Source organism: Spathaspora passalidarum, assembly GCF_000223485.1.
Source record: "Spathaspora passalidarum NRRL Y-27907 unplaced genomic scaffold SPAPAscaffold_6, whole genome shotgun sequence".
Classification (NCBI taxonomy): domain Eukaryota; kingdom Fungi; phylum Ascomycota; class Pichiomycetes; order Serinales; family Debaryomycetaceae; genus Spathaspora; species Spathaspora passalidarum.
This window is the reverse complement of record NW_006767430.1, coordinates 242,903-261,662: the sequence shown is the minus strand read 5'-3', so window position 1 is coordinate 261,662 and position 18,760 is coordinate 242,903. Positions and strand designations below refer to the sequence as shown.

At 39.4% G+C, this 18,760-nt stretch overlaps 10 protein-coding genes across 10 annotated transcripts; 4 read left to right on the top strand and 6 right to left on the bottom strand. All coding sequences in view use genetic code 12, as the record gives it.

The window, feature by feature from the left end:
- Positions 1-1,058: 1,058 nt before the first annotated feature.
- On the bottom strand, positions 1,059-4,567 carry SPAPADRAFT_72684 (uncharacterized protein; the record flags this gene model as incomplete). Its single annotated transcript, XM_007376722.1, has 2 exons — positions 1,059-1,141; positions 1,673-4,567. The coding sequence occupies one exon, from the start codon at positions 3,615-3,617 to the stop codon at positions 3,378-3,380; it is 240 nt and encodes a 79-aa protein (XP_007376784.1).
- On the bottom strand, positions 1,447-6,050 carry ASK1 (Ask1p; the record flags this gene model as incomplete). Its single annotated transcript, XM_007376721.1, has 1 exon — positions 1,447-6,050. One exon carries the CDS (start codon positions 6,048-6,050, stop codon positions 4,476-4,478), a length of 1,575 nt encoding a protein of 524 aa, XP_007376783.1.
- RGA2 (Rga2p) lies at positions 1,583-3,190 on the top strand (the record flags this gene model as incomplete). The annotated part of the gene is made up of 1 exon (XM_007376724.1): positions 1,583-3,190. The coding sequence occupies one exon, from the start codon at positions 1,583-1,585 to the stop codon at positions 3,188-3,190; it is 1,608 nt and encodes a 535-aa protein (XP_007376786.1).
- CRD2 (Crd2p) lies at positions 3,885-4,115 on the bottom strand (the record flags this gene model as incomplete). The annotated part of the gene is made up of 1 exon (XM_007376723.1): positions 3,885-4,115. One exon carries the CDS (start codon positions 4,113-4,115, stop codon positions 3,885-3,887), a length of 231 nt encoding a protein of 76 aa, XP_007376785.1.
- Positions 6,051-6,289: 239 nt separating the features above from the next.
- On the top strand, positions 6,290-6,907 carry SPAPADRAFT_62604 (uncharacterized protein; the record flags this gene model as incomplete). Its single annotated transcript, XM_007376720.1, has 1 exon — positions 6,290-6,907. The coding sequence occupies one exon, from the start codon at positions 6,335-6,337 to the stop codon at positions 6,599-6,601; it is 267 nt and encodes an 88-aa protein (XP_007376782.1).
- Positions 6,908-7,008: 101 nt separating this feature from the next.
- On the top strand, positions 7,009-7,749 carry SPAPADRAFT_142917 (uncharacterized protein; the record flags this gene model as incomplete). Its single annotated transcript, XM_007376719.1, has 1 exon — positions 7,009-7,749. The coding sequence occupies one exon, from the start codon at positions 7,009-7,011 to the stop codon at positions 7,747-7,749; it is 741 nt and encodes a 246-aa protein (XP_007376781.1).
- A 217-nt stretch (positions 7,750-7,966) lies between these two features.
- On the top strand, positions 7,967-9,079 carry SPAPADRAFT_142576 (putative lipase; the record flags this gene model as incomplete). Its single annotated transcript, XM_007376718.1, has 1 exon — positions 7,967-9,079. The coding sequence occupies one exon, from the start codon at positions 7,967-7,969 to the stop codon at positions 9,077-9,079; it is 1,113 nt and encodes a 370-aa protein (XP_007376780.1).
- An 88-nt stretch (positions 9,080-9,167) lies between these two features.
- ARH2 (NADPH-adrenodoxin reductase) lies at positions 9,168-10,667 on the bottom strand (the record flags this gene model as incomplete). The annotated part of the gene is made up of 1 exon (XM_007376717.1): positions 9,168-10,667. The coding sequence occupies one exon, from the start codon at positions 10,665-10,667 to the stop codon at positions 9,168-9,170; it is 1,500 nt and encodes a 499-aa protein (XP_007376779.1).
- Positions 10,668-12,233: 1,566 nt separating this feature from the next.
- DAG7 (Dag7p) lies at positions 12,234-12,902 on the bottom strand (the record flags this gene model as incomplete). Its single annotated transcript, XM_007376716.1, has 1 exon — positions 12,234-12,902. The coding sequence occupies one exon, from the start codon at positions 12,900-12,902 to the stop codon at positions 12,234-12,236; it is 669 nt and encodes a 222-aa protein (XP_007376778.1).
- Positions 12,903-14,734: 1,832 nt separating this feature from the next.
- Positions 14,735-18,655, bottom strand: SPAPADRAFT_51950 (uncharacterized protein; the record flags this gene model as incomplete). The annotated part of the gene is made up of 1 exon (XM_007376715.1): positions 14,735-18,655. One exon carries the CDS (start codon positions 18,653-18,655, stop codon positions 14,735-14,737), a length of 3,921 nt encoding a protein of 1,306 aa, XP_007376777.1.
- Positions 18,656-18,760: the final 105 nt, after the last annotated feature.

The following is an 18,760-nucleotide window of genomic DNA, read 5'->3' as shown; positions in this document are numbered from 1 at the left end:
ACCGGAATTGCCCAATCCGCGTGAAATATGTAAGAAGTGCCACCAGTTAATACTAGAGGGCCACGCGTATGAATTAGGCGAGGACAGATGGCATATTCTGTGCTTTACTTGCTCCAAATGCTCCACCCTGTTGGGATGCAACTCCAATTTCCTCGTGTTGGGTAACGGTAACTTGATCTGTTCCCAGTGTTCGTATAACTGTAAACAATGTGGCCGGAAAATTGACGATTTGGCAATTTTAACTGGGGACCAGGCTTATTGCTCCAATTGTTTTAAATGTCGCAGTTGCAAACAAAATATAGAAGACTTACGGTATGCCAGAACGAGCAAGGGGTTGTTTTGCATGGATTGTCACGAGAAGTTAATGGCCAAGAAGAAAAAGTACGATGCAAAGAAAAAGTTGATTCAAGCAGAAAAGTTGAGACTGCTGGTGCAACTGACTAAATCACCAGCAGCACTGACCCAGGATAGTCATAATAATACCCTTATACAATCATATATGAGTCCTAGTGATTTGGAACAAACACATTTGATCCTGTCCTCCACTTCTTCCACGTCACTTTCCTCCAAAAATAAGGATTTACCAGTACCACCTTCATTAACGAGCAACACCCATTACCAACATATGTCACCGTCCCCAGATAGATCATCAACCACAAGGGCCACCCAAAATGCAACACTGCTGCTTTTTGACAATGTTTCTCCCCATGCTCCTATACTAGAAGATGCCACCAGCAAAGTGACTCCTAGTTCTAGCGGCTCGTCTATTTATACACCAGTCCCTGTTCCAGAATCACGCGAAACCTTGAATGAATATGATTTCTCCATCGAAGAAGTTAAAGATGATGATGATTCAATTGACTCTGATGACGAATCAGACAAAAATCGAGGCAGGACGTTACGTAAACGTGGTCAATCTCAATCCCAGTCGCAATTAGCAACGCCACCAATAACAGCTGATAAACCAGACAAGTTATCACAAGAAGTTAAACTGGCTGATCAAACAAGCTTACCGGAGCCAAATATCACCCCTCAACAACAAACTCATTTAAAACCACCGGTACCGATCACACCTAGAATTCAACAAACAGGCGACGCCTTGCAGCAAACTCAACAACAGCTGCTTCTGCAGCAACAACAACAACAACAGCTGCTGAAAAATTTCCTAATTCGTTCACCCAACCAATATCACGATAATGAATTTCACAATGCCAAATCTCCAATTGTTATGGGCGGTCTTACATCTCCAATCAAACCTCAGGCAGTCACTATGGAACCCGGGTCTAATGGAGTTTCGCATGAAGTACGGCCAATTATTAGTTCGCCATTTGCCAAGGCAAACCGTCAGGCAAGAGTAGTTGAAAGTGATGATATTATTACCGATGGAATCGATATAGATACTAGTGCCATAGCCATGGGAACACCTCCAACCACCGGTGGAAATTTCAGTCATAATGGTACGCCATTTTTAACTTCACCACCGCCAAAATTACCCGTTCCTAGTACACCCGATGAAGCCCTGCAAGAAGTACGTGGGTTAGGACTAGGCGTAGAAGGCGTTGATTATGAATTAAACCGTGCTATGGCGTTGGCTACAGTTACCCATAGTGTTACACATCTTGATCAACCACCAGACCAACAACAACAGCAGCAGCTACTTCAGCAGCAACAATTAACGAGAAAGACATCACTTATCCGTAGTTTGAAGCATCGTCGTACGTCCTCAAATGGGTCAACTTCGACTCCTTCTTCTTTGAATAAGTTTAATTTCTTCAAAAAGGATGGTGTGGACAGCAAGACGCATTCCCGAAAAGTGAGTGAAAGTTCAATTCACAGTCTCAATGGAACCGCATTTAGTACTCCACCGTTGGTTAATCGCAATAGTTTTAATGGAAGTTTTGCTAGGGCCGATGTTATTGATGAAGATAAAGTGCCTGGGTTTGAGTTTGTCAACGAGCCCAGTAATTTGGGGATTGCTGGTATTAAAGCTGAGATTTCTTCACTTATGTCTACCAAGCTGGAACTTGAAACTGGGTTAATTACGTTGAAGGTTGAGAGGCTGCAATTGGAAGAACTGTTGAGGAAACTTCTGAAACAGGTTACGTTTGAAGAGTCAAAATTGAATGAGCTCCATAAACAGGTTGCCGAATTACAAGGCACTAAGGCAAGATTGACTGAAGAGAATAACCAATTACGGGAACAAAATCGACATTACAAGCTTACCAGATCTTCAAGTATAGAAACTGATTCAAGTTCACCTTTGAATAAACCTACTGATCTTGCCGAATCCGTGACTACCCTTGGTGAATCCACAACATCTAATGAAGATGAACAATCTCATAAAGCCACTAGACTCAGGTTCTGGAGACGCCAAAAGAACTTGGTTACTACTAATGCGCCAGTGGCTACCATTCCTGAATCAGCACAATCAAGTACTAGTAGTGTACCTTCCAGTTTCCTGGCCCAAGGATTACGAATCAGCCAACCAGTTAGCAACAGTGTATCTGGAAGTAAATTCCACCGTTCGATTTCCACCAATATTCTCGACTCATTTTTGGGTGATCATCAACAGAGCCATGATTTGTTTTCTAGTACTATTCAAGCTCGAGCTGATTATGAAGGGACAAAAGTTCCATTTATTATAACCAAATGTATTTCTGTGGTTGAGCTCCGCGGGTTAGAATCTGAAGGGATATACAGAATTTCCGGTGGTAATTCGACTATAGTTGCCATTGAAACCGCATTTGCCAATTTAGCACCAGGTGTCACTGAAGATAAGAAGTTGGAAGAGTTGATGTCGGGGGATATCAATGCCGTTACATCAGCGTTGAAGAGGTATTTACGCAAATTAAATGATCCAATAATCCCATTCGGTTTATATGATGAGTTTATTCGGGTATCTACCTCTAATCCACGAGAACGCCGGGCACAAGAGTTGAAGAAGGTAATTTACAAATTGCCACGGGCAAATAGACACACATTGTGGTTATTGTGCAACCATTTGAAGTTGGTTAGTTCGATGCAGAATGTGAACCGAATGGGATTCAAGAATTTGGCGGTGGTGTTTGCCCCGACTTTGGCCAGAGATTCTACTGGAGAACGAGAAATGACCGATATGGGGGCCAGAAACGACAGTACTGAATGTTTGTTGACTGAATGTGAAGAAGTGTTTGCTGGGTACCTGGGATGATTGAGTTATTCTCTTTTTTTGTTTGCCATACATAGACAGTTTAATTGTTTGGATTATATAAACGTAATGCACATTTGGATTATAAATGTACTAATCTCTTTTGGATAAACGTATTTGCAAAATGTATTGTGAAAGGACTGTATATAATAAATAAGGTGTATGCTATGTACATGCAATGAGACTCGTGCTAGCCATTGATATCTTTGATTTGGGGATCCAGCAACATCTCGAATCGTCTATGACCCACTCGTATCAAGTGCTCGATAGCGCCAAAGTCTTTCTTGGTCAAATGTTGATATCGCTTGAATTCACCCCGAATGAATTTCCGCCAATGTTCTTGCGCAGATGGCGGTTTCGTCTTGACTGTTCGTACGCATTGGCGATATAGTTTTAGTACTTCTCTTTGCAATCCTGATAATCGAGCCATGGTCAACTGTGTTGGTGGTTACAGCCTGTGAAGGAAGATGTTACATTACAGTTGCGTTTTGGATTTTTTTTTTTTTGCTCGGTTTGCTACGACATTGTCCGGGTGCGAATTTCGGAGTTACCTTGGCCTACACCATCGCTATATCATTAGCGTTTACACGTATGCTTAGTGCAAGTTGAAAGGAAATCTCTAGTTAGTTGTAATATTACAGTTTATATTAATTTATGAACATTTTATGAACCAGCATCTACCATTTTATTATCCCAATTACTTCAAGTTAGTGAAATCGGTTTCACCTTCTCTGTGACCGTCACAGTGAGAGTGAGATCCGCAAGTACAAGCATCCTTGTTTCTCTTTCCACACACACAGGCATCACCAGCAGCAGGAGCGACATTTTCAACAGTGGCCTTGTCACAGTTGCATTGTTGGGCAGGACGGGCACCACAAGAACAAGTGGACTTCTTAGCACATACACATTCAGCAGATGAACAAGTCATTATTATTATAAGTAGTAGTAGTAGTTATGAAAGTTAAAAGAAAAGTCTTTTTGATAACAAGAAAAAGGAAAGGACTTCTGGTTTTTAAGAGAAACTTGAATCATATTTATAGTTTCTGTTATCAGTTACTACCACAAAATATAATCACCTGTACGATTCGCATCACGTGAATATTCAACCAATCAAATTGCAACCATTTGTCAGCTTATAAGTATGCTGACCATGTATCACGTGAACATCCCTATATGAGTAATGGTAAACATTGGCTGCAAAAGAGCGCCTATTCTTTCCATCCATATCAGATTAGAGGCGCTTTCATTGCTAACTATCACCTAGTACACGCTCATAACTTTGACTTGACTAATCAAAGGCGATGCTCGGAGTTCCTAATATTCTTTCGTTTGATTTTCTAAATTCCAAATACTTTTCTGCCAACGGTCCCAATTGACTACGCAAGCGTGCTAGCTCAGGGTCGCTGTCCAATATATTGCTCTGTGGTGGGATAATGCCCGTTGCTGGTGGAACTTCTGCGTTCCTCAGAACCCTTGCCATGTTTTCTTCGTATTGTTGGGTAAGAGAAAGATTGGTATTATCACCATTTGTTTCTTTGTTATTGGGTGAATAGAAAAGGGTTGAGTTATTGCCAGTGTTGTCTAAAAATACATTTTCTTCGGCATTGTCAGCTGGGTTATCTAACTTTCTCCTCTTATTGGAACCTTGGTTAGGGATTTCTGTGGTTTCTAATTCAAGTAGTGGAATTTCATGTTCTTCTTGTTCTACTCTATCACCACTAGGTTGCACTGGTACAATTTCATTCTCAGAAATACGCAGTCTATTAGCCAAAGGAGTACTCATTTCTGCTGCTGTTGTTACTGCTGCTGCTGCTGCCGCCGCTGAACTACTTCCAATAATTCCTCTAGGGACGCTTCCACTTCTTCGAACGCTTCCGGTTCTTGGCACACTTCCACTTAAATGCTGGTCGAGTATTGGCGTATTGGATAATCGTTTAGATCCAGAACCCTGGATTCTTTGTGCAGATGAAAGTTGTTGTTGTTGTTGTTGCTGGTTCCTTTGAACAGATGACGACAATTGCTGACTTCCTGGAGTAAGTCTTGATCCCGGAGTATTTTGTTCGTATCTGTCAGATAATAAAATAGGTGGAGGAGGAAGAGGTGGTGAAGAATCGAGAATATCGTCGATGATTGTTCTTCTTCTTGGCGTTCTCAATCCCTTTCCATCTCTTACTTTTTCTGGTGATACCGATATACGGTGGTATGCATCTAAAGATCTTCTGTATGTACGAGTAATTTGAACATCGTTGGATGGCGGACCAAGGTTAATATTGACAGGAGCCAATGTATGAGCTGCACCATTGACTGTTGTGGTTGATGCTTTAGGAATTCTCTGGGGTGTGGACGATACATATGGTTTGTTGGGTGCTTGTTCAGTTGACCATGTGATACTTTCTTCGTCTTGAACTAAGATTCCCTTATTCACTAGCTTGTTGAATGGTTTGGATCCATCCTCTTCAATTGGCTGTTGTTGTTGCTGTTGTTGTCTTTGTGTATCTTCGGTGTATTCCTCTTGCTCTTGACGGTCGTCATTTCCAAACAACATTCCCTCGCTGCCGGAATGTATTGGTTCTTCATAAGCTTGTAATTCCACTTTGGCAGCTCTAGCAAAGAAGAGTTTCCACATTTCACCGAATTTGCTAATTTCTTCACACTCGACGCCATATCTTGCAATCGCAGGCATTAGTTTATCGTTGACATTGTCTATCGCAATGACCAATTTACGGTCGATCTCACGAAGAAGAGCCAGAGTTTCCCAGTCCAATCGGTTGAGTTCGGCCTTTAGTTCTTCCTCTTCTTCCTCGTCGCCGGTCTTTTCAATAAATGACTTCCTCTTGGGTATTATAGAGACTCTCCTGCTCATTGCTGTTATAGTTCTCGTATAAGTTTACGCGATTATTGGGGATATATACAGCAGGTGTTGTTTTGTTTTGAAGTTTACGTTTTTTTTTGTGTTGGTTAGCGTGAGTCGGAAATGGGTAACCTGTAAAATATTGACGTGTCATTTTGCGGGTTGGGCCGGCCGGTGTTTTTTTTTTTTGCCAAACGGTTCACACAGATCTGATAAAAAAAGCAAGCCTGAATTTTACCGCATCGGATTATCAGTACTGATACTACGCAAGCCGAAAGGAAGATATGGGAAACATAATGTCGGTGTCGTTTGCTCCAGAATGTACAGATGCAAAAACTAAATACGATGATTGTTTCAACAAATGGTACACTGAGAAATTTTTGAAGGGCCAATCTCTTAACAATGAATGTTCTGAGTTCTGGGACACTTATATCACTTGTATCAATGCTAACTTGGCCAAAAAGGGAATCAAGCCTATGTTGGACAAAGCTAGAGAAGATCAGCCTTTTACATCTGAAGAAATGAAGGAGAGTGCGGGAACTGCATCTAAAGAGGAGAAGTAGAAGTGGATAGTAGCTCCTTTTGAAATGATTACCATTGCTAGTGAGTTATTCTTGTATATAATTGTAGCTGAAAAGAATGCCCGGTATATATTTTTAGCAAAAGACACAATAAAAGTTTGTACACTAAATACCTTGAATCCTTGGTAAACTGCATTAGATTCCCAGCAATCAGAATACAACCTGCTTCAGGTCAAATCTCTTTCTTTTTTATATTAAATCCATCGACTGCTTATATCAAATCTACCTCCACTGTGTATCTGACTGCCACGTCAGAGCGAATCTTTAGATCGTGTCAAATCTTTCCCTAAAAATCGTAGTATAAAAAAGATCGCCAAAAAAAATGTGCGTTTAAGTTCTACTTTCTTTATTTACTTTTTACAACCAACTACTTTGACATCAGCCATACAATGCTTGTTGAGGAGATACCGAAGTCCACAAATGCTCATTCATCTACTATCTACTTTAGCTCGTCTATAAACCTCACAGCCCGGCTGATGAACAAGTCACATGTAATAGCTGATGGCGGACAGCAGTCTGGTTCCTCTGGTACTGACAAAAAGGGTAGGGCAAAAGTCAACTATAACGTCAATCAACTAATGAATGCACAAATAGGTGACAACAGAGGCAGTGGTACTTCTTCAGTGGGATCTGGCTCTGGCTCTGGCTCTGGTGGCCCCTTGAAATCTGTCCAACAAATCCAGTTGGAACGGTTGGTTTCTAAGCGAATTGTTGAACTAAATCAAGAGTCGTCGTCATCGTCAAAAACTTTTGAGTTACCTAAAAACTTTACATACAACACCATTCATTCCGCTGGAAAGAAGATATCTCAGAAGTCTAGATTAGGGAATACCCCTTCAACAAAGAGGATTCTTGCTGCTCGAAGAAACTTGAACCTGTACTTTGAAGAAGAACGCAACTTGATTTCGATAAACACCATCTTACAATTGAATTATCAGTTTGTGGACTTTCATGATTATGAAAACAAACCAAAGTCGAAGAAGCAGAAAACTCACCACATTTACCGCCCAAAATTAAGATTATGTTGCATCTGTGGCTCTAGTTCAAGTTATTCTCGTTGTTCCAATTGTGGACTTTTCTATTGCAGTGTCAAGTGTAACAATTTACACCAGCAACTGAGATGTACGTAAACGGCTAACCATAAGGTTTTATGTTATGCGTTGTTAAAACCCTGGTGAGTGCAAGCATATAGAAATTTTCTTGTGCTAGGTGGGGTTTGCAATCGTGCTGGTGAAATTTATTCCTAAAAAAACTAGCCCGAGATGTCATATAAGAATCTGGGTCATTTCCTCTCTTGTCTTGGTACATCGTAACATCCTAGATAGAGGATTTTTTGCTACTTCTTTCATGAGAAAGTTCATATTGATCTTGTTGTTTGTATTGCACCTTGCAAGTGCTTTGGATAAATCGCTGCCGCGGATAATATCCAAGTTCAGCGACAAGCATATCATTAACCATGCTGGAGATGGTCCACGCGTACCTGGTAGACAGAAACCTGCAAGAGATTATAGGAAGCTAGTCCAGTTTGCTAATTTGGCCACGGTGGGGTATTGTGTTACCAAGGGGTTGGAGACTGGGTTATTGGGTGATCCCTACACTAGTTGTCTCATTAAGGCTTGCCAGAATTCCAAATTACGAGATGTTGAAATTGTCAAGATTTTTGATTTTAATAATCGTGGAGAAGTGGGGACTGGATTTTATGCTCTTGATAAGAAACGAAAGACTATTATTTTGGTATTTCGAGGCACAGCATCCAGGCGTGACTGGTTTACCGATGTGAATTTTGTGCCGGTGTCATTCACCCCACTTGTCTATGATGAAACCTTTTCTCAGCAGTTGTTTATTCTGCGTGAATGTGAAGGTTGTAAGGTACATCGAGGGTTTTATAATTTCTTGAAGGATAACTCGGCGGCAATTATATCTGTGGGTGTTAAATTAAAGAGCAAATACCCTGATTTTCAATTTTTGGTTGTGGGGCATTCCTTAGGTGCTGCATTGACTGTGTTGTGTGGAATTGAGTTTCAATTGCTTGGATATGACCCATTGGTTGTTACATTTGGGGGGCCCAAGGTTGGAAACCAACAATTTGCCGACTTTGTCGATTACTTGTTTGATACTGAAGAGGTTGTGCGAGAAATTTCCGCTACCAAGGATTTCACTAGAGGTTATATTAGAGTTGTCCATAAGCGTGATATTGTACCTTCATTGCCACCATACCCATTTGTTCATGCTGGGTTTGAGTATTTTATTAATGCCAGACAGTTACCTCATACTGAAGAAGATTTAGAAAGACGGGGATTGGATTATTCCAACGTTTTAACGAAGCGAGATGACGAACTCTACAAGAGAAATTTTGATGGGTTTGAACTCAAGCCATCAAAATTATGGCCTGAGCAATTGGGGAAGTATGAACACACCCATTACTTTAGAAAAATTACTAGTTGTAAACCTGGAGATTAGTGTGTATATGTATGTTTGTGTTTGTGTCTGTGTGTGTGTGTGTGTGTGTTTAGAATGTTATATATGTGTATAATTCTTTCTATCTGGTCTATTTACAATGACTTAACATGTCGTTTTTATTGCAAACCTTGAATCGAGATTTTCCCAATTCTTGGCCCTTTTGCAACTCATAGGTGTCCAATTTTGTCCAATCGTCCCACGTAACAATTTCTTTTGGAAGAGCGTCAATGATATCTCCTGTTTGTTCAATAGGAAGAACGTGCTTATTGGAAATGTCTTCAAGTATTTTATCAGCAGTGTCAAATGAGTCCATCATAGTAGTGGCAATAACACCCTTTGGTCCATTTTTAATCCATCCAGCAACATACCATCCTTTCTTAAATACAGAGTTGACATCGTCGTTGTCTCGGGATTCTATGGAAAGCACTCTTCCTGCCTTATTCTGGAGCTTATTATTTTCAAACCAGATTCCTAAATCGTCAAAGCCGGCAAGGGCTTTTCCTTGATATCCTATTGAAATAATGACAAGCTCGTTGGGTTCAGTGATGGTGGTTGAAGTGGCCTTGCATTTGGTTACCTGTGTCAATGGGTCATGCACTAGTTCATTTTGGACAAATGTTGTAGATTCAAGCAAGTTCGGATCGGTCTTACTGGCAGTAAACTCAACTGGAGATTTAAGATATTCCAATGACCATTTACGTTGAGATGGAGTTTCACTCATTTTATTGTATTTTTCAATAATTGAGAGTTTCCGTTTATCCACTCTGCCCAAGTTCAGTTTATCAATGGAGCTCAAGAGAGTTTCATCCAAGGGTATGAAACTTGTGTTTTTCAATTCAAACAATTCTCTGATTTCCTTGTTGGAGAATGCAGATTCCAATACTCCTCGCCTGGCCACAATCCTCACGTTTTCCACTGTGCTCTTGGCAAGAAGTTCCTGTGCCTCGGTAGAAATATCAGTCTTGGCCCAGTGCTCGGCGGGATCTGCCAACAATATCCGGGCTACATCAAGCGCAACATTCCCATTACCGATAATACTCACCTGTTTAACTTTGTCTAATGGTGGTGGGACAAATTTGTGACCTGACTCATAGTAATCTGGGTGACCATTGTACCAATGGACAAATTGTCTAGCAGCAACCACCCCGGGCAAATCAGCACCGGGAACGTTCAACTTGTTATCGGCAGATGTGCACCCATAAGCCAACACTATTGAATTATAGTATTTTTCCAACTCGGCCAAACTGATATCCTTTCCAATTTCAACATTACCTAAAAATCGAACTGAATGCTTGTCACCACCGGAATAATCCCGCATGATGTTCGTCATGTATTCTTCACAGTTCTTAACCTCTGGATGATCAGGCGCAACTCCATACCGACTTAATCCAAACGGAGTAGGCAATTTCTCGAAGAAATCAATGTGCAATTTAACATCAGGGGACGATTTGTGTAATAGGTGATGAGCAGTGTAGAATCCCCCGGGTCCAGTTCCTATGATGGCTACTTTATAGGAATTGGCAAGAAGGGCAGTAGAATATGAGAACTTCCTTATTCCAAACTTTGCTATCAACGTTGGTCCTCTCATTTCGAAGTTTGCGTTCGTTAACAAGAGATCAATAAAAGAGGTATCCCTAAATGTTGAAATCTCGGATGCGATTCTCGGTATGTAGAACATCCATACTGCAACACAATTTTGCAGGAAATTTGTGCTCTCTAGTTTCGAGTAGCTGATCCTTTTTCCAATAATCAGTCCGAGATAGTTTAGTGGCTAGAATTACCGTTTGTCGCATGGTAGACCGGGGTTCAATTCCCCGTCTCGGAGCATCTTTTTATATTTTTGAAACACTACATGGTTATAATAAAAGTAATACTGAAATATAAGGGTTTATGGACTCATAGTTAAAAAAATGGTGATATTTTAAAGTTTAGGTATTTTGATTGTTTCTTTTTTAGGAATGGTTATTTTTTTCTGATTTGACTTAATTGATTTCGACCAGCCTTTATCCACGTGACTTATGTGTTACCCCTGAATCAACCTGGCTATATTCTTATAATAAATGCTATAATTGCTCTAAGCTATGGTCTGAGAAGAGTACTAATGTGCATCAATACATTTGAATGGCTCTTGATAGACTAATTTAGTTTTTGTCGAGTTGATCGCACAACAATCAATTACCCCAGATTATTCCACATTTTTCGCAAAAGATTGCAAATTTTTGTAAAAATAAAAAAAAATCGTACCAGTTAACAATACTAGTTCCTAAACTTGTAGCTCGCTACAAAACACTGTAGTTGAGATGCAGATTCGTAGAAATCTTTGTCTCAAAGAGATATAGCATGTTAATATTATAAAATGCTAATAGAGCTAATATCAACATGCTTTAGAGATCGCAGATAGCTTTTCCCCGGCTTCAATTGCGGGATAGAATCCGTAAACTGAAGTGCAGATCAAGTATTACAACACACTGCAATTACTAGCGAAACACAGCCTTGGCACTTTGGTGGAATTTGGTTTTGTGAAATTGGATATGTCATAATAGTGAAACATTTGTTGAAAATTAGCCCATACATATTATTCACATACATCATCTAGCGCGAACACACTTGCGGTGGCACGCTAACCATAATGATCTGTTACACTCTTCTCGTGTAATAAACAACGGTTTGTTTTGTTTAATACGAGAAATTCCAATTTGAAACAACATGGCCAAGCCAATGAATAAACAAAATTGGCGATTCAAAACATAGGTTTGAATGGACCTACTCAACCCTTACACAACGGCGCGGTACTATACCCCATACTTTTTTTAATGCAAATGGTTGCTAACAACTAAAACACGCTGGATGCACCCCTACCCCCCCTTTAATTTACGTCTTCGTTACTAAATAATATACCTCCTTCGGTTAAAATTTTTTGTCGCGTTTTAGTTTCTTTTTTTATTTGTTTTGCAATTGATGCGAAATTAAAGTGAAGCCATCTGTCTACAAATAAACGAGTATTGTTACACCAAAACGTAAATTTATTTGTCCTTAAATAACTTAATACATAGTAAAAACTGAAACTCTATACATAATGTTTCCCCAAAAGTGTCTTGATCTTTTTTTTTCTTCTTTAAATACATACATAATATAACCCAATAACCTAAAACACTTACAACCATTGCCAAGTGATATCGATTCTACCTAAACCTGGATCAGCAATTTGCTTGAAGGCAGCTGGGGAGAAGTCTAAATCATCTTCAGCGCAACCAACACATCTGTCGACAATAGTGACATCAACAGAGTTACCGCCGTAGAAAGCTCTGATCTTCTTACCACACAATGGGTTGTGGTTTGGGTTACCGTCGGTTAAAGCAGCATCGAACATGGTGTGGGAAATAGCAATAATGTAGTCAGAGTCAGAAGAGACAACACCACAAGCACCCATACCGGTGTCGTAGTAAGTACCTTGACCGTGGTGGATACTGCCAGATGGTTGAGAAGAAGAACCTTGAGCGGAAGGCTTGGCAGTTTCAGCTGGAGCAGGAGCAGAGGAAGAAGAAGTAGTTGGTTCTGGAGCTGGGGCTGGAGCTTGGCTGGAAGTAGTTGGTTCTGGGGCTGGAGCTGGAGCTTGGCTAGAAGTAGTTGGTTCTGGAGCTGGAGCTGGGGCTTGAGTAGTTGGAGCTGGAGCTGGAGCTTCAGTAGCAGATGGGTAGATGGTGTTACCCTTGGAGTCGACAAGGACAGTGGTGAAAGCAGTGACAAACACGGTGTGTAAAGCTGGAGCAGCGTTGATAGCAGTCATCAAGACTGAAGACAATAAAACAGTAGATAATCTCATATTTATATAAAGGAATGAATATGGTTAGTACAAAAGAATGTAATGTAGTAGGAATAAACAGAAAAGGAGTGACTGCTTAATTCAAAAGTTTCTTAAATGAAAGGAATGACGATTACTTGTAATGAGAGAAAAGACAGTATAATAAAAAAAAACGAGATTTGTATAAACTTATATATTTTCCGAGGGAGGTAGAAAAATAAATATGAAACAAGTCTCAGAAATGTACCAGAAATATTTTAGCAATTTCGACAGATTAGTGCGTTAATTAATTTAATAGCGGAAACAATAATATTATTTTCTCAAAGGAAGCTTAATCTTAATCTTCGAAAGGGGTGGGGTGTTGTATAGCTTGTGGCATATATGCCGAGTCTGGACTTTATTATTTTCTACGATATTTTCAGAAGAAAAACACAACATCGAGGGAAAAGGGGGTTGTGAACAAACAAAAAAAAAAACAAATTTGGTTTTGTGTACATGATTCGTCTAAAAAAATAATCAAAGGGAGATATTGCATTTCCGAATCGGGAAAAACAAAGGTTTGTTCTAGACAAAAAAAATTGTTCGTGGATCAATAGTTCACAACTTAATTACTCAAAAACAATTCGATCTCAAAGTTCACCTATTATATGTCAGAAATCAGTTTAGTCTTTCGCGATGGCTAATAATTACACCAAACTGTAGACAGAAACCTGGTATTAATATTCATTTCAAGAAAAAAAAAAATCAACGTTTAGATCAAAAACTAATGTGGATGTATGCACTATGACTTGAAAGATCTTTGCCACTATTATCCCAGTTAGGAATCCTAATTGTAGTTGCCCAAAATGGTTCAAGATACCCACATTTCCGTTTTCACACAAGTAAAATTATTGGTGTGCATGTGAGATGCCAACTACGAATCGAATCATTAAATGAAACTCCTGCAGACAAGCACATCAATTAAATTATATATGAAAAATTTTCGCATCTCTCTTTTTTTTTTTTCAGGTTACATCAGGTATGAAATTGCCCTTTCCCAAAGGTGCAAAACAAAACTTTTAGCAGCATTGCATGGTTTCAAACTTCTGTCACACGATTCCCGATGGTGGTTGAGTAAACAATACACGGACTACGCGTTACAGTGTTGACTGCTGTACCAGATCCATTACGGAATGCTTAGTGCATCCGGGGGATGTTGCAATCTATCACTGTTACGTCACTTACACATTGGTTTTGTGTGTGATTCATTAATTCGCCCACTTTAGTTTAGTGTACTCTTTCCTTGGCTTTGTTTCAGACTCGAAATTCTAGATTTGCTATTCGAGTCGGCGATCGCCCTATCCCCCCAACCTCCTATGCGCTTGTCCATTTGCAGGTTGCAATAACAGCCAACGGTTGGAGTGTTATTGTTGAGTTAAACACGAGAAAAAGAAATGCGTATATTATTAGCGTTCACGCTTATTCTGGCACTAATTTGATCTGAATCGGATCACTATGGGACAATCTAGACCTAATTCGATAATTCACATTTCCCGATTGGGAATAGTAATTGAAAAAATATTTTTTTACAGTCTGCCACGCTTATTCATCTCTACAAATTAATTAAATTAGATGTTGCCATACCCACACAGCAGTACTTGACAATGAAGTACAAATATAACCATCCGTTCCGGTTATTGGCTGTCTGAAATAGGGGATACTGAAAGGGGTAAATAATACTATATTACTATCTATTATAGAAAAAAGTTTATGTATGCTTTGTGCTAATATCCCGGCAAATTACAAAAGTGAAAAAATGACTCTTCTAATTCAATTAATGACTCAAAATGGGAATTACCTCTTCCCCCCCTAGCCTAATCAATACAAAGATGAGGAAATATCGTTTCCAATTGTCCAAACAACCATTTACTTTGGAATGAAGTCACTCCGATTGTCTTTGCTCTCAACCTCATGTTTCGATCATCCGTGATCAAAATACAATACTTGAACGATTTGGCCATTTTCGAATTCAAAACCACTGGTGCTTGGCTGTCGTAGACTCCTCCACTCACGCTTGATCCTCTTCTATTAATTCTTGTCAGATACAAATCTTGCGTTGGTCTACCAGCTAACCGTAAATTCAAACCAGTCATTAATCTCTTACCAATAGCATCATGTTCATGTACGGAATTAAGAATCGTTTCATCAACATTAGATCTCCAATTTGAGTTATTCTCAAATTCTGTAGTTTCATTGATATCACTGGCGATAGTTCCATCAAATCGTAATGGAAGTATCTCTCGGGCAAAGTACAATTCACGGACAATGATAACTGATCTAGTAGCTGCATCGGCAATGGTTGCCTCGGCTGATTTTCTCAATGCTCTCAACTCTTGAAACACAATCAATGGAATCGATACTTTAAAAACACCATTTCTCACACATTTGAATATTCTACCACAATGCTTTAACCAAATGTTTGTATCCAATGTAATGTATGTTATATTTGTATCTATCTTATCTCCGAAATTACCTTCAATATCACCATCTTCGCTTCCATGAATCATATCACCTAATGACATTGGGTCGGTTGGAGTACCGATAAAGCTATCCTGATAATAGTCTCTTTGTTGTGGTTGTTGTTGATATTGACTGAATGAGTTTGTCTGTGGTTGACGTGGTGAGCGATAGTCGTCATCTTCTTCGTCGACTTCACCTTCGATTTCTTCATCCTCTTCCTCGTCGTCATCATCATCATCAATAATCTCTTCTCCAATTTCAATATTTTCATCATCATACAAATGCGAATCACCAAACCACAATTCATCCTTTTGTGACGAGGTTAAATTGCTATTAATCTCAGTAGTCAAGTTCTCTATGGATATTGGTTGGATGAAATTATTCTGAACCAATCTACCATCACTCAACATAAAGTCCTCAATATACACGTAGTTGTGGTTATCATGGGACACCATGTCTCGAGACTCATATATTTGCATATCAAATTTGAATTCTTCACTAGTACGAACCAATCCAAAGTCATACTCATCAGCAAGGGTCCTAGCCAACAAGATTATTCTGATAATTCGTTCATCATTGTCATTCTCCATTTGGTTTCTCAGCTTCTGGTCAAAATTAACATCAGTTGCTCCGGTCGCTGATCCAGAACTCGACATATTGTTATTGATGACAGGATAGATTCCACACACGGGCAAGTCAAACAAAGTGTTATTCTTAACCCCAGCTTCATCCAAGTAGGCATAATCTCCCTTTTCACAAATAAAGTCAAACCAAAGAGTACCCCAACATTTCCACACTTCAGGAAGGAACTCGTTTTCATTGAAATGCTGGATATAATTCAACTGGAGATAATTAGTGTACATGGTACACAATTTTGGATTATTCTTGACAATGCCCAATAATGAATTCAAATAATTCAAGAGCAGCTCCCAAGGGAATAATCTACGCAACAACCACTGAAACATAGGCTGCGAAGTAGGGTATTTTTTCGTGGCTTCACCAATACTGATCAAAAAGTATAACCACACAATGACATGCCCAGTAGATGCTTGCTTGGGACCAACCAAATAATGATTCAAGATCCTGATCGACAATTCCAATACTGATTTATTGATGAATTGCAAACAGTAGAACCAATCGTCAACGGATAAATCGGATGCAGTGATTGATTGGCCATCGACACCACCACTTGCATTTGGCGCGGCACTAGCGGAAGCAGCGGCTGTACCCCCTGAACCACCACCATTGGAAGTTGTTCCAGCATTGATATCTTCAATCTGGGTCGTAGATGAAGTTCTTGACTTTTTCTTTCTATCCTTCTTATCCTTGCGTTCCTTCAATGCCTCTGGTAATTCAAACAATTTAGCAAATGGATTCTTAGCATCTCCAAATCCAATCAAATGGTTAATATTGGCAATGGCAAATAATGAACCTTTGTTGAACCAGAAATTCATCTTTTCAATCGTATTGGAAGCACTAGGTTGATGATGTTGTGTTTGAAGCTGAGCATGTGGTTGTTGATGCTGAAGATATGGGTGCTGTGGAATGTGATTCTGTTGGTGGGCATCTGTGGCTGTTCCACTTGGAGTATACATTTCCCGAGTAAAGAAGTTGTAACCATTTGAATCGGATCCAAACGTTAATCCATATCTAGTCACTAAATCAATTCCATATTGTACTTGAGAATCAAGAATCTCTCCATTATTGTTGTTTGTGTTGTTATTGGAGTCATTGCTTCTATTGGTGTATATACTGAGTAAAACCTTATGAATCTTTATGAAATCAATAATAGGTAATTCCAATAATGATAAAATATTTCGCTGAGTACAGATATTCTCAACCACTAATCTCAAATAGTGCTGGGTTGGAACAAATGGATCACGACAAATGACCGACTTACCAATATTGACTAATGCATCCAAATTATCTTGTTGGACGGTACACATGTGATAATAAATCTTTCCATGCCCATAAAGTGTCTTCATTGCTATCGAATACCAGTATTCAGCACTTATTTTCCAATCTATAAATTTTGAAGCATATAATGCAATGGCCATTCGTGATAAATCTCCCAACTTTTCCAGCCACCAACCCTCCATTTCTAAAATGGGATCAGTTAAATTGGAAATGATATTAAAACAATATGATATAAAACACAGACAAATTTCGTGATCTTGGAAAATCCCCATTATGTTCTTTAAAACTTCGAGAAATCCAACTATACCGTAAACCCACATTCTTCTTGGGATTTTATAAAGTTCCACAATGTTCTTCCCGGTTTTGAATTGAGTTTGGTTAGACGAGGGTTTTAAGGAAGTGACCAAGAAATCGTAATAATTGTCCAACAAAGTGATATTGTGATGATAAACTGTCCATAGATCATTCAGCAATTCCGAAGTACGACTCGTCGAAGATGTATTTGATACTAATGAGTTCGACATTTGTTGATTTAACATAGGAGAACTTCCATAAACTAAACTAGTTGGATTGTTGGAATTACTTGTAATTTGATTAATCTTGATGGTGATTTCAATGCAATTCTTTTGAACAATTTCTTCAAAATTGACAATGTTCTTATAAGTCTCTTTAAGCTTGGTAGCAAGTTGTTGTTCTTCATCTGACATAGCTCTTTGTTGCTGTTGTTGCTGTTGGGAAGTTTGCTGGTCTAAGGGTTGTTGTACTTGTCCCTTTTGAGTTTGAGTTGGAGATTGATGATACTGTGGTGGTGATGGTTGCTGTCGCTGTTCTCGTGAAGAGACCCTCTGAGGTAAATATTTCACATCACTACTGGTTTCCGGATGGGCCAGATCCAATACTGCATTTGAGTCAGACAGATCTGAGTGATTTTGCTGGGTTAAATGAGATAAATGATTAACATTCGGACTGGATGGAACCTCATATGGAGATGGTGTTGGTGTTTTGTGAAGGTGTTGGTGTGGCTGTTGCTTGCGAACATTCGTTGATGTAGGCTGTGTACGAGTGAACCTAGCAGGTTGTCCTTGTGCTTGGGTTGGTAGTGGGTTCGATATTCCTGTAGTAGACGTATTGAAGGGATAATCCTTTGTATTTGCAGTTTGCATGCCCAACGGGGTCTGCAAAGGATTGGGAGTTCTTTTATTGGAATTACTCACCATGTATGCAGATAAACTATTCTGTCTCTTTTGCGGAGTTGGATATAATGGTATATCAATCGTAGCTTGGTGCGGGATAGGCAGAGATCTTTGTTCAAGTTGTGGCTGATCTTTTCTAGTGACTCTATTGTATGTATTGTTCATTTAGCCAGGACTTAAAAAAAAAAAAATAATGCAAGGTAATCAATCTCCACTGGTGTCAACAACGTAGATTTCAACTTAAACTAAATGTAAACTAGGGAATTTTTG